General features: G+C 39.5%; 1 protein-coding gene across 1 annotated transcript; it reads left to right on the top strand.

Moving 5' to 3' along the window:
* Nucleotides 1-2,821: 2,821 nt before the first annotated feature.
* Nucleotides 2,822-10,296, top strand: LOC111573748 (potassium voltage-gated channel subfamily G member 2-like). Its single transcript, XM_035951809.2, has 3 exons — nucleotides 2,822-2,966; nucleotides 3,809-4,595; nucleotides 7,962-10,296. The coding sequence occupies exons 2-3, from the start codon at nucleotides 3,864-3,866 to the stop codon at nucleotides 8,844-8,846; spliced, it is 1,617 nt and encodes a 538-aa protein (XP_035807702.2). The 5' UTR covers nucleotides 2,822-2,966; nucleotides 3,809-3,863; the 3' UTR covers nucleotides 8,847-10,296.
* Nucleotides 10,297-14,881: the final 4,585 nt, after the last annotated feature.

Here is a 14,881-nt window from a genome sequence, read left to right as displayed (position 1 = left end):
TGGACATTTTGGGCAGCAGGATCCCATAATATCATATTCATACACATGTCCATAAAGAGCATGATGTGGCTGATTGGCTGTTGTATCGTGCTGCCTGAAACAATTTCTTAGACGATAAATGGAGAAGTTGACACTGAAGTGCACTGTGGTGCAGTAAATCTTCAGGAATATCCACCAATTACATTGTCATGGGTCAGGATTTAAAAGGATGCTACCAACTGTGAGGAACTCTGGCAAGAGGTAGCAATCAAAAATGTTTTCAAATACATATATGAATGGATTTTTGGAAATGAAATTGGCAGAAAACCCTGAAAGCCTTCTTTCCTTTTTCTACAATCCATGACCTAAATTAGGAAAGAATGACACCAAGAGAACTAAGACTGATACATATTCAATTCAATTCAATTTTATATGTCACTTTAGATATTCACTTTATACCATATATTGTTACTTTCTTGTCATCATTTTCTAACAACTTTCACTCTATTAGCAGCACTGCTTTACATGTAGGAGAGCCCAGTTTCCCCACAGAAATTATGATGCATCATATTTGATCATTTAGTGCTCTTTGGATTAGGTCATGTTGCTTCATGCTGTGATTGTGTTACATCTGTTTGTGGCTGCCCTGCGTGCCTTTGTAGTCATTTTGCATCTCAGTGGAAAATTTCAGTCTGTTGGTGGTTGTTTTGTGTTTGTTTGAGTGTCTTTTTGTAGTCCTCTTGTGTCTCGTGGTCTCTGTTTGTAATTATGTTGTTGTTGTTTTGTTTCTCTTTATGGTTGATCAGCATCTGTGTGGCCATTTTTATGCCATCTTTAGTTAATTTGTATGTGTTTGCAGTTGTTTTGGGATGCTTGCACTTGTTCTGCATTGTGTTTTTTTAAAATTTCTTAATGTCTCTTTGTGGTTGTGTTGTATCTCTTTAAAGTTGATTTTGGTCTATTTGTGGTTGCTTTGCATTGCTTTGCCTTTCTTGCATTAGTTTGGTTCTTTTTGGGCTTTAGACGTTTTTTGCATCTCTGCAATCTTTTTGTTTTTCTTTGCGGTCAGTTTAGCTGTGTAAAAGTGATACTGCACAGCTACTATATTAAACATTTCTACGTGTGCATCGATACATTGCTATTAGGTAGGATTATGAATGCAAAATTTAACAATCTTATACTACTGTTCAAAAGTTTGGGGTCACTCGGACAATTTTATGCTTTCCATGAAAACTCACACTTTTATCCATGTGCTAACATAACTACACAAGGGTTTTCTAATCATCAATGAGCCTTTCAGCACCATTAGCTAACACAATGTAGCATTAGAACACAGAAGTGATGGTTGCTGGAAATGTTCCTCTGTACCCCTATGGAGATATTCCATTAAAAATCAGCTGTTTCCAGCTACAATAGTCATTTACCACATTAACAATGTCTACACTGGATTTTTGATTAATTAAAAGTGATCTTCATTGACCAAAAAATGCTTTTCTTTCAAAAATAAGGACATTTTTAAGTGACCCCAAAACTTCTGAACGGTAGTGTATGTCATTCTAAGCATCCAAGCTCTGACAAATTAAAATAAGTTGCCTAAATCTGTCAGGGCTCTAGAACCATGCAATGATAGTTAGTAAATCAGTGAGAACAGAATCTTGCAACATGCCACATTTCAGGCTCAGTCATAATAATGAATCAACTCATTGTTCTTCAAGGCGTCGGCAAAATGTGATGTTCAAGAAATGACACAAAGTAGCAGATGTATAAAGTGCAAGAAAGCAGACGTGTCAGCATTTTTCTTCCTGGTTTTGTGGAGCCATGAGACTTCAGTGTGCACAGTATGTTCAAACAGAGAAAGAATTGTTGAAAAGTCACAGTGGATTTTTCTACTTTTTACTTCCCATGCAAAAAGCCGCAATAAATGTTGCTACAGTCTCCATCAGGGAGGGAACTGGTTTGTCTGCTCTGCTAGTTTTCTGTCCGACTGCAGTGGGACACACTTCCATCCCACACTGCAATAACAAGAGGTGGTCTAATACAGGATATTAAATATTATATCACAAGACAGCTGTGAAGATGATTGTAACAGTGGGATGATCTCGTCACTGTGATTGTGACAAGCTATGCTCAGGCTCTGGGTTAGTTTAAACTAGTTGGAACTCTACATGCTGGGGTTGTGTCTCTACATTGCTTTGCTGGCTGAGTGCTTTACTGAAGCTTCTGTACTCGTGAACTTTGGTTGTGTGTTGAAAACACGTTGTCATGTTTAATAGAATCTGAGTGGCTTAATGTTGATCTGAAATGTTAAAGGAGCAGTAAAGAGTCACATCCATGCTTTAACATCAAACATGCAAACACAGAAGTGGACAAAAGGATGTATTTTTACTAAATACGTATGGAATTACTGTGAATGATCATCTGGAAAAATGTCTTTACAAATAGTGCAAAACCAACACAATACAATCCAACTTGTATGCAGTATATTTTCACTATTAAATACACAAGCTGTTAGTATCATTTCTATGTTTAATGTATCTTTTGATCTTTAGCCTCTTGATATTATTCTCATTAATCCTTCTCTTTGTGGATGAGTCAGTCTGTCGACGCTGACTTCTCTTTTGGTGCATTTAAGCCAAAAGCTTATAGTGTGACAAAATTAAGTGATGATGGTTTAGACCGCACTGTGGAAAGAAAGTGACCTGATTATGTGCAGACTAACCGCAGGGTCATCCATTAGTCACCCAGACACTAGGGTTTAGAGAGGAACACCAGAAGGGGACAGATCAGCTGCTAGGGTTTTGTTCATTCTCAGCTTCTCTCTCACTTTAACTTCACAGTTCTCCCGGTATGATGACAAATTTGTCTGCTGATATTGCAGATCTTATTTTCTAAAAATAATTCCTCAAAAGGAAGGAGACAGCAGCTGCATTTGAAATATCTGGAAACATTATTTTGAATGGATTTGTATATCACATCACCAATTTAAGGTGAGTTACGGAACACTTTGACATGAATAATGCGAATGACTGAGGCTAAAGATTAGTTGTAAACCTCCAAATATTACACTTTAAGCTTCTGTTAAATAATGATGATTTAGCAAGTCACGACCACCTTATAAAGAAAATACAAAAAACTAAACTTTGCTTCTTGATACAAACAAACAATTGTTCAAAGTAACCAACAATTTTGATGAACTTTAAATAATGAGGGTAGACAATATATTTATAATGTCACATAAGAATAAAAGTCGAATGTTTTACCTGTTAGGTGATTCATATTAGCACGGTGAATGAGGATTTGTAAAGCATTGTTTGTTATATCAGCACGTTCCTTTAGGCCGTCATGATAAGAGTGAACTATGCACTGTTTGCAATTAGGTCAAAAACATGTCAGTGTATTAGTATGAGCAATTAGTCAAAGTAAGTTGGAAAATTTGGGCATATCAGATATCAGAAAAATTACAGTATAGTGCATCCATAGTATTTATTTTTACCCACTTGAAACAGCAGAACAAGCTGAAAGCAATATCTGATATATCAAATTTTCTATTAAAAAAGATCTTTTCTTCATCCATTCTATTTCTCCTGATTGAACTAATATTTACACCAATGTGAAATTTTAATCCTGATTCCACTTTGTTGACCTTGATAAGTTGTTTTGATAGTAAAATGTTATTTTCTCTCACATCAGTGACCTTTATTTGTCTGAAATCACCAGTTATTGAGAGAATAGTAAGCTTTCCATTAGAGTGCACAACTGTGTAATACAAATATAACATAATAAGACGCTCACACTCTATCTGAATTACCAGTGTACTCCATAATTTCAGGTTTTCTTCACCATCACTACAGTGCAGCTCTGTGGTCAGACACCCACCTACCACCATGGCCATCATCGGTGTCGGTTTAGATGACCAATCATTCAGCAGTGACGAGAGTTACGGCCACCTTTTCCTAGAGTCAGAGGGCCCCACGGTCAAAGGCTTGTACTTCCAGCGTGGTAGGATTCTCCGAGGACCAGAGGCCTCTCGTCCGATCCTCGATCCTTACAGACAAGCCCTCATCAATGTGGGGGGCGTCAGGTACAGCTTTCCCTGGAGCACCCTGGAGGAATTCCCAGAGAGCCGTCTGAGTCGTCTGCGCTCCTGCACCAACCTGAAGGAGATAGCAGAGTTTTGCGATGACTACGACTCGATGCGCCACGAGTTCTTTTTTGACCGCGACCCTTTCGCCTTTCGAACTATCTTCTGCTTCCTGGTGAATGGGAAGCTGAGGGTATTGCAGGATGTCTGCAGCGTAGCGCTGCACACCGAGCTGCTGTACTGGGGCATAGATTTAAACCAGATGATGCCCTGCTGCCGCCATCGCGTGGTGAACTATGTGGAGAATGTGGCCCAGCACCAGCGCAAGGAGAAGGAGTGGCGGGAGAGAAGGAAGGCCATGAGGGCATGTGTGGTAAAAAGAAGCCTGTTCTACAAGCTGGGGGAAGTCGTGGACAACCCTGATTCGGGTTTAGCAGGGAAAGTGTTTGCCTGCCTGTCTGTCATCATGGTGGTGGTCACAGTGCTCAGCCTGTGCATCGGCACCATGTTAGACGGCCAGCAGGAAGGAAGCAGGGTATGTACAAACCAAGACAAAGCTGTGTACAGGTCTGAGATGAACACATTCTGTTGTCAGTTTCTCCTAGCTGTCCAGTGCTACTGTTTTGTGAAAGCCACTGTCATCTGAGAGAACGTATACGGTAAAAGTTCTTTTCAAAGGTGCACGGTCAGTAGAGGGCTGCTCGGTGGATAGCATTGTTGCCTTGCAGCTAGAAGTTCTGGGATCTTTCTGCATGGAGTTTGCATGTTCTCCCTGTGCATGTGTGGGTTTTTTCCAGGTATTCTCTCAGTCCAAATACATGCTGAGGTTAACTGGTGATTCTAAATTGTCTGTAGGTGTGAATGTGAGTGTGATTGTTTGTCTCTATGTGTAGTCCTGTGATAGGCTGTTACCTGTCCAGGTGTCTCCTGCCTTCACCTTAAATCAGCTGGGATAGACTAGAGACGGTGTGTTTATTAGTCAGCCGGCAAAAACAAAAGACACCCAACGTAGACATTAATAAACTGTAATTGCCACAGTTCAACCCCATCAGGGGATCTTTGTTAAATGTCATTCCCCATCTGTCTCTCTTCTTATGAGTTATTAAATGACCGTTACATTATGAACAATGATGCTAAACCCAAATACATACCAATACTAGGAATTTTGTATACCATTACCCTGGTAGTTTTTTAGCAGCAGTGGCACTTAAATGAATTGTTTTTGTGTTAACAGTACAGCAATTGATCAGTTATAGAAATTAAAGTTTATTTTTATACCAAGAATTTGAAAACAGTATAACAAACAGATCTGAATTGGACTTACTTAGAGAAAGCTAACAAAGGTAACAGTTCTGAGATAGCCTAATAGAATCTGAAAGCCTAAAATAATAGTAAAACTGATTGAAAGACTTCACATTACATGGCTAAACTTGAATATATAAATTAAATTAAGATAAAACACACACAGGTGATAGAACAAAGAAGTACAGAAGTGTTAAGTAAGGTACAAGACAGCCTGTGTCAGGAAAGTTGTGTCATATTTGTTTTCTTTTTGCTGCAGCTGAAAACACACTTATTGTAAGGTACTAATTGCCACTGCAGCACATTTGAAGGAATGTAATTAACAAGTGAATCAGCAGAACAGTTTGGTCCAAGCCCACTGACTGCTTTGTGTCTCGAAGTAAACTCTAAATATGCTCTCAAACTTCTAAACTTAGCTGCAATAATAACATTAAAACAAACATGTTGATGATAGAACCAATAAAATATCATATCTGATAAACAATTATACAAATTACAATTAAATTCTTGCCCGCCATGTGCAAAGCTCTGTCTGAATATCTAAGGCAATAACTGCCTAATAATGCTGTGAAAAGGGGGAACTGGTGAGCCAAGTTTAAGAGGCAAAAAAGCACTTTCAGTCATGTTGAGGAGAGCTTATGCAGAGAGTGGTGGAGAAACAGTCTTTGGACAAACAAGAATCAGACAGTTGACATCAGTAGTGTTGTGCTCTAACCAGGAAACCATTGCTCTAAAAGCATCCTGATGTTTGGAGGGCAGAGGGACAGTTGCCTCCCGAGGCCAGTGATTACTGAGAGTAAAGTGCTTTGGGACAACTTTGCCGCTCTTTTTTTTTTTACCAAAGTTTTTTAAGCATAGCAAAGAAACAGCTCTGGTGAACTGTTCTCTCCTCTGCTGTCGGCACAATTTTGGGTAAGCTGAAGTTTTTCAATGCTTTTTTTTCAGGAGGCCATTGAAATGCTGCATGCAGTGATGGAGTCAGCTTGAAATACAGTTCTCTCACATTTATTTGATTTAAAAATGACTGTAGTTTTGCAGTGTTTTCAAGATTTCACGATATTTTTGTCAGCCTGAGAGTATTGGAATTACGACTCTAATCACAATCTAAAGTAGAACCACAACCTATAACTTCAGATGGAGTTAGATTCCTCAGGTTGAACAGTTTCTCTTTTTGCTTTAAAATCTAAGTATTGGGATGTCAGTTCTGTCCTGTCTTAAGAACCTGTTGCTCCTGAAATTGTTTGATGTTAATAAATAGCAATATGTAGATTGAAAAATGTTATAAACCAACTGTCTAGGCCAGGAGTGTCAAACATACGGTCAGCGGGCCAAAACCAGCCAGCAAGAAGGTCCAACTCGGCCCACAGGACCACTTTGCAAAAATTACAGACAAAACAAGACACCATAAATTTAAGATCATTTCTAGACCTTGTTTTGATCATAGAGTTAAATACTACATTGTTCAGTTCAGATGCCTGAGACTAAATGTTTTGTTCTTTTGTAGACACTGATCTGTAAATTGTAATGCACAAGTGTAAATGATGAACTGGGGCATAATACTGTTGAAATTTCTGGATGTTCATAATGTTTTGTAAAAACATAGTTCCTTAAATGGGATTTTTTCCAGAATGTACCTTTATGCACGAAAACAAAGGGAAATTTTGGAGTTGTGGTTATTTATAGGTTATTATGCTCTGATTTTACTGGTCTTTTGAGATCAAATTGGGCTGAATTTGGCCCCTGAACTAAAATGAATTTGACACCCTGGTCTAGGGTAAACAAGGATAGGAACTGAAAACAGCAGATGGATGCTGTTTAGCCAGAGTGGGACAGAGGTGGATGTATTGAAAACAAGTATTTTAACAAAACATGTAAATTGAAGAACAATGGGTGAATAATGCTACTTAAATAAAATAAATAGCTCAGGTATATCTAAACTACCAAACAACAAAAATATCTGCAAAACCCAAAAGCCCGACTACAATAACAAACTGAAAATATATGGAAAATAGCACCCCTGTCCAAATACTAACTTTGATTTATTAACACAAAAGGTCTCCACAGTCAAATTGTCCCTGATTAAGCTGTTGAACTTCAGATGAAACACTAAGTGTCTTAATTAGATGCTTTACAAGATATCAAACAGAACAGACACATGGGCAGCTGAACACCATAGAAAACCACCACAGAATGATGAGATGGTCTTTAAGAGGCATGTGTGGGGCTTGATTGGATGCTGGGAGATGGGTTTGGTCCAATCAACTGTTGGTGATGAATGCTGACAAATGTAGGGGCCAATCAGAGTGCAGGACCTGGTGGTCAAGTCTTTATACAATAGACCATTACAGGGACAGGGAGAAGCAGTGCAGCAATCCATGGCCACAGAAAAATAGTAACGGACCCCCACACAAACTTAAGTGTCGCGTTTCTCAGAGCGATGATGTTGAAGACTGATGTAAAACTTGAGGTGAGCCACTTTAACACACAGTCAGACATTGATCACCTTTTCAAGTCTGCTGATTGTAGGTTATTTCAGCAATATGAAAAAAATCATCTCATTTGTAAGCCTGTTGAACTTTGTCTTTTTTCGTCTCCACAGGGTGAATGCTTGCAACAGTGCCGCAGCATGTTTTTGATAGAAACAGTTTGTGTGATGTGGTTCACCTTAGAGTTGTTGGTGCGATTTTTCCACGCACACAGCAAGCTGGAGTTTATTCGAGGCCCTCTCAACATCACTGATGTGGCCGCCATCTCGCCCTACTATATCTCGCTGTTTCTGGAGCTCAGGGACGAGACAGTGCACGATATTGTTGCAGAAGGAGGGAAGAGCACCTTGGATAAGCTGGGTCTGATCCTGCGGGTGCTCAGGGCGCTACGTGTCCTGTATGTGGTGAGGCTGGCCCGTCATTCTATGGGCCTGCAGACTCTGGGTTTGACCATCCAGCGCAGCTTCACCGACTTCGGCCTGCTGCTGCTCTTCGTGTGTGTCTCCGTGGCTCTCTTCTCTCCCCTGGTCCACCTCATCGAGAGTGAGCTGGCGCCGAATGCTGCCAAGTTTCCCCATCTCAGCTTCAGCAGCATCCCAGCATCGTACTGGTGGACCATCATCTCGGTGACCACTGTGGGGTACGGGGACATGGTGCCATTCAGCACCCTAGGACAACTGATGGCGTTAATCGTCATCTTGTTGGGGATCCTCATCCTGTCTTTCCCTTCCACATCGATCTTCCACACCTTTAACTGCACTTACACTGAGCTCAGGGAGGAGCGCAAAAGGCAGCACAAGGAGGAGATGGATGCTGAGCTCATCACTGAGATGGAAGAAAGCCTGAAGGAAAGGGACACATGGCCTGATAACTATTCACAGACAGACTTCTTACCTGGGCTAGAGGATCCTCAATACCTCTTCATGACAGATATTAAAGTGTTGGCTAAGAGCACAACTCACCAACCTCTTATTCCTGTAGATCAGAACCTTATGTAAAGGAGAATTTAGCCAAAAGTGAAAGGGGCAAGGGTTGAGAATATGATCTGTTTTTCTAAATTTGGCTGTTTGGATCCTTGATGTGTATACGGTTCCTTTACTGTTTGGATCTAGATGTTATAAGTTATGCAGTCAGGTCTCAGTCACCTTTGTAATAGACTTTCTACCTATCTATTATTAGGATTTGAGTTAAACAGATTTTAATTTTTCCCTCAAAGTCTTGATATATACCTAAAAAAAAACATCCTTAAGTCCTCAAACACATCCTTTTAATAACTCTTTAACATCAGACCTGATGAAAATATTAATGTGTGGGGTTGACTTACTTACCCTGATTGCTGCTTTGCCTCCACTCAATGCACACACACACACACACACACACACACACACACACACACACACACACACACACACACACACACACACACACACACACACACACACACACACACACACACTTATATAGCATTATTTTCTTCATTGTACATTAATACTGAAGACATCAGAACTATAAAAGAATACATATGGAATTTTGTTGTAAACAAAAAAGTCCTAATCTTCAGTAGAAAATAATTAAATAAAAGCTGTTGAATGAGAAAGTGTGTCCCAACTTTTGGCTGGTAGGTCATATACAAGACAAAAAAAAGTGACAACTGATTTAATAAAGAGAGACATTACATGACTACATGACATCCCATCCATGCATTCACACAATGGTGCACTCTGAGAAGCATTAGAGTAAAGTACAAAACACAGACTCTTTTCAATCCATCAAATACATGTATGACTTTTCATCCATAACTCTAAGGTCCCTGTAGTAATACCTACAATGTGGGAGTCCCAGCTCTCAATTTGATTTAGATAATTAGCAATAAGTGCAGCTATTTTAGTTAGAAATGAAACTGTATAAAAGTGAAGAGTTCTTCTGGGTGACCTGCTGAAAAAGGTGTGTAGTTTAAGTACAACAGTCACAGATGGTTGGAATGGCTCCTTGTCCACATACTTTTGGCAATGTAGTACATATGTTAAATATCATTTACAGCAATGTGTATGTGAACCTTTAATGCGTACAGAAATCCATCCATCCATCCATTATCTATACACCGCTTAATCCTCACTAGGGTCGCGGGGGGGGGGGGCTGGAGTCTATCCCAGCTGACTCAGGTGAAGGCAGGGGACACCCTAGACAGGTCGCCAGTCTGTCGCAGGGCTACATATATAGACAAACAAGCACTCTCACATTCACACCTACGGGCAATTTAGAGTAATCAATTAACCTCAGCATATTTTTGGACTGTGGGAGGAAGCCGGAGTACCCGGAGAAAACCCACGCATGCACAGGGAGAACATGCAAACTCCATGCAGAAAGATCCCGGGAAAGCCGGGACGTGAACCAGGGACCTTCTTGCTGCAAGGCGAAAGTGCTAACCACTACACCACTGTGCAGCCCGCGTACAGAAATATATATATATATATATATATATATATATATATATATATATATATATATATATATATATATATATATATATATATATATATATATATATATATATTTATATATATATATATGTATATATATATATGAATAAACAGTCTGTGTTTAGTTATGAGGCTGCAATAACATAAAATCTGAATCTCTATACAGACATTTTCACTTATCTTTGTATCAAACTGCAGCAGACTGAAGCTGGATACTGGATATTTGCTGCAAAAATAATCTTTAAACGAAGGAGCACTGATTTAAAAGCCTTTGGGGAAAAGACAGCAGCAATAAATTTAATATATGAAAACACTGGCAACAGCCTTCTTTAACAGTATTTACTGACTAAACACTGAGGCAGAATTTATCATTGAAAATCAATGCGTGCCATAAATAAGGACATTAGTCACACTCTGACTCTTGGCTTTGTTTTCTCCACCAGAGGGCAGAAGTGTTCCTTTTCTCACAATGCTGGTCAAGAGGAACGCTACTGGATGTCAGTGAAGAAAACAGAACATTTTTTCCACCGCAGACTGCAGTAAAGTAATACCGTGGTGGTAATTATTTCAGTGATTACACCCTGAAGGGAGACTCTAATTTAGACGTGCCCACATTAGTTTACGATGTTAACGCCGGGTGGAAAAACGAAGATGTAATCCCATATCCACCGTTTATTCTAGGCAGGTGCATCACACCTGGAAATAATCTGCAGAAACACTGATTGTGGGAGGTTGGCTGATCCGGTGTGGTGATTTGAGCTCAGCGAGCGGGCAGCAGAGTGAGGCCTCTGGAACAGATACAAAACACTGCACTGCTACTGAGGCCTACAAAAAAATTGAAAAGAGGCCAGGAGTTAATTCTAGACACAGGATGTTTGCCTCTGATGAGTAATCAGAGATGCCAGGAATACACCAACAAAGACTGCTATGAGCTTTAGGATGGAAAGAACAGGAGAGAGCCAAGGAGAAGGAGGGGAACAAGAGGAAGGACAGGAGGGCAGTTAAATGCAGAAGTCTGGGCACTAAGTGACAAATTAAACCTTGTGCTGATTTTTGAGGTGAAAAATGTAAATGAAACCCTTGCAGCAAACATGAAAAACAAGCTTTTACTTTTTAGGTCATGAACTTCAAGCATCGACATCTCAGCTGACTGGTTAGGACTTGTGAGGCAGGTTGAGAATCATTGTTGAGAATTGTCAGCTGACCAATCCAGAGCTGTTAAATCCTGTCTCATCCAACCTTTATGGAAAAACTCCACAACCATCCTCCAAGCAACCGACTGAGGATCCAAAAACACAAATGCTCACAAAGCAGGTGATGGCTATAAAAAGATACTAAAGTGCTTCCAGCTTATATTTTCCACTGTCCGGAATGTCGTTAAAAAATGGCAGGTTAATGGAACAATGGAAGTCAAGTCAAGATCTGGAAAACAAAGAATACATTTGTATGAAACTGCACGTCTGTTGAGCAGAAAACTAAAGCAACATGGTGAGCTGCTTATTAACCCTCATTTATGAGCACCAAAAAATATTGTTCCCTTGTCTGAAAAAAAATCCAAAAATTCAGCAAGAAAATTCCCCAAATTTCTGAAAATTTCCAAAACCTTCAGGAAGAAAATTCCAATAATTCCTTAAAAGTTTCCCTTAAAAGTTTTATTAAAAAAACAAAAAACAAAAAAAAACCCCACCCAAATTTGGCAAGAATACTCGTAAATATTTTCAAAAAATGAGTAAAAATCTTCCAAAAAAATCTAAAAATATCTAAAGTGATTACATATATATCAGTAAAACTTCTGATATTTTCTTTAAGAACATTCACATAAAAATCAACCAAAATCCAGCGAATTTTGTTGGATTTTGGTTGATTTTTATGTGAATGTTCTTAAGAAACATTTTTAACATTTCTTTTTTTCCACCAAAAAATATTCAAAGATTTCCCAAAAATGTTGAAAATGTGGACATCAGAAGTTTCACTGTGAAAATATTTTTTCCCCCCACATTTTCAAACTTTAAACCGGGTCAATTTGACCCGCAGGACGACATGACGATTAACACAGGAGTGGAGTTTATTGATGATGCTCTACGCTGAAGATGAGAAGGAAAGCTGAACAGCAATCTGATCACAGAAGCCAATGTCTAAAGTCAGGACACAAGTGCTGTGGACATGTGAAGCTCCAACGGAGCTCTTTGGCCACAAACACCAGAAGTATGTTTGGAGAAAAAAACAACATTTGCTAACTATTAAGCATAGAAGGGGACATATTTGGATTTGTGTGGCAGCCAGTGGGAATTTAAACACTCCACAGACAGAAGGACTGGATGGCAGGTTCTGGATACAAATGCCCTGCAGTCAGAGTGAGAAGAGGACCATGATCCAAAGCAGATCAAGAAGCACAGGCTGAAGTTTTAGCACTGCCCCCTGACAACAACATCAGTGAAAATCTCTGCTTAGATCATAACGATGCTGCTGCCCACAGGTCAGACCAAGTTTTCCACTATCTGTTTGCTGCAGGGGTTGTATTTCTTTGTTTTCACTTCAAAAGTCTACCAAATATATCATTTGCCCAGAGGTGCCCAAATGTTTGCAAACAACTGTGTGTGTGTGTGTGTGTGTGGGTACTTATGTTGTGGGGACATAAATCTATTCATACTGTGGGGAGCCGCCTTCTTTTGGGGGCAAAAAGAAAGTCCCCATAACAAAAATAATTCAGTTTTAGAAAGAGGTCTAAAGATAGGGTAAGGTCAGGTTTGACTGAGGGTAAATGTAGCTCAATGAAATGTCTATTGAAGTTAGGGAAGCGCGACTGTGTGTGTGTGTGTGTGTGTGTGTGTGTGTGTGTGTGTGCGTGCCCGTGTGTGTGTATGTGTGTGTGTGTGTGTGTGTGTGTGTGTGTGTGTGTGTGTGTGTGTGTGTGTGTGTGTGAGAGCACATGTGATGTGGGGCCTTCTGGTCCTGGTTCTGGGACCCGGCAGGCCTGTCATTACATTTCTCTGGTACAAAGTCTGGTCTGGAGAGGAATGTCTGCACCACACTCACACACACACTGTGTCTGACTCACAGCTCATCCCACTACAAACACTACACTTTCCACTCAACTCCAAAAAAAAGAGTCCTCGTCCACTCAGCTGACCCTCAGTGCCCTTTGCAGGCTGCTGACCATTTCAGGGCTTTCTCAATTTAAAGGAGGGCCTGTAATACAAGAGAGCATCATTCCTCCAGCTGTGCTCCAAATCAAACTATAGCATTTCAAATAATCAAAAAGAGGACTACAAAAAGGAATCACCTCAGACTTACAAAAACGAGGACTTGACAGCGCCAAACTATGACTAATTCTAAGCAATGTTTTCACAATAGCAATGGATCAAATGACTAAGTTGAATGTGAAGAATAAGAATAATCAGTCTGACTCAGCTCTGCAGAGCTTTGTAGCATCTTTTTTTGTTTACTCTCATTCCTTCCATTGCTGTTTTGTTGTTAAAAGGCTCGACGAAGTCACGGAACACTTACTGCTTAACAGCGAAGAACAGACAGACACAATAAGTGACTAAGTGGTGAACACAGTGGAGCGTTTAACAGCTAAGAGGCCAGATATTTCCCTCAGGAGTTGATGGAAACCCAAAATAAAGCTAAAAAAAGAGTCAATATTGGGTTACATCACCATGTCAACACATACAGCATGATTGCTCCGTATCTGCAACTGTTGGCTGAAGTGCTCAGTATAACAATATATACACAACCGTTCAAAAGTTTGGGGTCACTTAGAAATGTCCTTATTTTTGAAGGAAAAGCAGTTTTTTTTTCAGTGAAGACGACATATTAATCAGAAACACAGTCTAGTTAATGTTAATCTGGTTACTAACCTGCCTGTTTTGTCTTTTTGTTTTTTTTTGTTGTTGTATGTAAGCTGCTGAATACTTGAATTTCCCTTGGGATTAATAAAGTATCTATCTATCTATCTATCTATCTATCTATCTATCTATCTATCTATCTATCTATCTATCTATCTATCTATCTATCTATCTATCTATCTATCTATCTATCTATCTATCTATCTATCTATCTATCTATCTATCTATCTATCTATCTATCTATCTGTAGACATTGTTAATGTGTTAAATGACTATTCTAGCTGGAAATGGCTGATTTTTAATGGAATATCTCCATAGGGGTACAGAGGAACATTTCCAGTAACCATCACTCCTGTGTTCTAATGCTACATTGTGTTAGCTAATGGTGTTGAAAGGCTAATTGATGATTAGAAAACCTTTGTGCAGTTATGTTAGCACATGAATTAAAGTGTGAGTTTTCATGGAAAACATGAAATTGTCTGGACTGCTCCTAAAAGATTTGATTTGACAACCAAATCTTCCATAGATAAAGAGATAAGATTGTAACAGGCAGGTCTTGCAAAGCTGCACATCCATGGTCCTTTCCACTGAATAGACTTCATAATGCAACTATGTGATAGAAAAATGCACAATGAGCAGTAGCGTTTAGTGCTTGGACTTCAGTGCAGGTTGCTGGTGAACCCTTAACACCCCACACAGCCAGCC

This window comes from Amphiprion ocellaris, chromosome 9 (assembly GCF_022539595.1).
Source record: "Amphiprion ocellaris isolate individual 3 ecotype Okinawa chromosome 9, ASM2253959v1, whole genome shotgun sequence".
NCBI classification, from domain to species: domain Eukaryota; kingdom Metazoa; phylum Chordata; class Actinopteri; family Pomacentridae; genus Amphiprion; species Amphiprion ocellaris.
This window is presented reverse-complemented; position numbering and strand designations above follow the sequence as displayed.